General features: G+C 43.3%; 1 protein-coding gene across 1 annotated transcript in view; it reads right to left on the bottom strand.

Annotated features, from left to right (window-relative positions):
* Window positions 1-1,549, bottom strand: part of Fcrl1 (Fc receptor like 1) — a 20,063-nt gene that overhangs the window by 3,332 nt on the left and 15,182 nt on the right. The window contains exon 6 of the mRNA XM_023721439.1: window positions 459-486. Within this exon, the coding sequence (XP_023577207.1) occupies window positions 459-486 (28 nt within the window). The remainder of the gene's footprint in view (window positions 1-458; window positions 487-1,549) is intronic.

The raw sequence follows: 1,549 nt of genomic DNA, 5'->3' as shown, positions 1-1,549 counted from the left end.
CGCGGTCCCTGTGCTTTGCTAAGCTTGTTCTAAGTAGGTGCTTTAGACCACTGAGCCATCTCACCAGCCCCCCCTCCAGTATGTTCTAAGATTCTCAAGGTCTTTGCGTATATTCACACCTCTCAGCAGTCAGCAAAGTGATCTGAGACCCCCAGATATTGGCTGACTGCTTGAATGAATGAATGGTCCTTGCCGAGCCATGAAACTTTCTTACTCTGCAAATGTGTTAAGAGGAAGTAATAGGGAAAACAGTAAAATACTCTAAAATAATTATTCATCATATGAAATCTAACAGAAGAAAATTATTAGGTGAACTTTCTGAGCTGCCAACGTAAGAACTCATGAGTGAGTTTTAGGTATGACGAGACGAGGCCAAAGCTCATGACAAGGGACAGTTCAAATGTTTAAAAACAGATTTGCTGCATTATTGACACAGATGGAGAAAGCAGAAGCCTCACCTGGGTAGATCCCCAGCTGAAGGTCTTCCTGTAAATCAAACAAATGAGTGCATGTTAGGGAGGAAGCCCCCTTCTCAGGGACTCCAGGCCGTTCTTGCTCATGGATGTTCCTAACCCCAATGCCCATTGTAGGCAGCAGTGTGTGCCAGAGGACGCTCCAGAAACCAGTGACAGAGTCTTCATTTCACAAATGAGGAGGCCCACATCATTAAGGAGACTTTCCCACATGCGGTAAGTCCCAGTGCCAGGACTTGAGCCAAGTCACTGAACACTTGTTTTGGGTTTTGCAACCATGCCTTCCCAAACTCCTTTAGAGCAGGTGATGCTATGAATATGTTACACATGGGAGAAGTACCCAAAGGTGCTGGTAAAGCTTGGAATTTAAATAAAATCCTCATATTATCCTTTCTTGCTCTGTCTCCAATTGCTCAGTGGCAATCAGAAGACCGAGGCTAAGTATACAAATCAATCTGGAACTACCAGTTGTGATAGAGTCAGAGGCAGAATCATTGCGATTTGTAATAAGAGAATAACTGCAGGCTGTGGGAGCAGGTGAAACCTCCTAGAGAAAATGACATTTCAGCTGAAAAGTGAAAAGCAACGAGTAAAACATAAAAGGGCACCTAACAGTACTCTAAGGCAGTGATGGCCGAACCGTTTGGAGCTTTCAATGATCAGCACAGTCCACTGCGAAGCCACCACTACCCTAAGGTGAGTAAGACTTGATGGATTGACTTCAGAACTGGGAAATAGCCGGGATGAGCTCCTGATCACTTTTCCAGTGACTGAATGTTTTGAATAGTTATACTTTACACCAAAATGAAATCACAGAGGAGCAAAATGTCAGCTGAACCCGAACTGATAAAACATGAAAAACAAAGAATTGTACTAAAATGTTTCACTACTGTAGTCAAAGTCTGGGAGAGGAAGCAGAGAGTAGAGCCATGGGTAAGGCGACAAAAAGCATGTATTTATCCTTTACAAGATACACAGCGCAGTTTATAGCAGCACAATTTGTGATAGCCAAATCTTGGAAACAACCAAGATGCCCATCACCTGAGGAATGGTTGAGAAAGATGTGGTATTTTTAC

This window comes from Octodon degus, unplaced genomic scaffold (assembly GCF_000260255.1).
Source record: "Octodon degus isolate 3935 unplaced genomic scaffold, OctDeg1.0 scaffold00083, whole genome shotgun sequence".
Taxonomy (NCBI): Eukaryota; Metazoa; Chordata; class Mammalia; order Rodentia; family Octodontidae; genus Octodon; species Octodon degus.
Note: the sequence above shows the minus strand (reverse complement) of the source record. Positions and strands in the feature narration are given on the sequence as shown.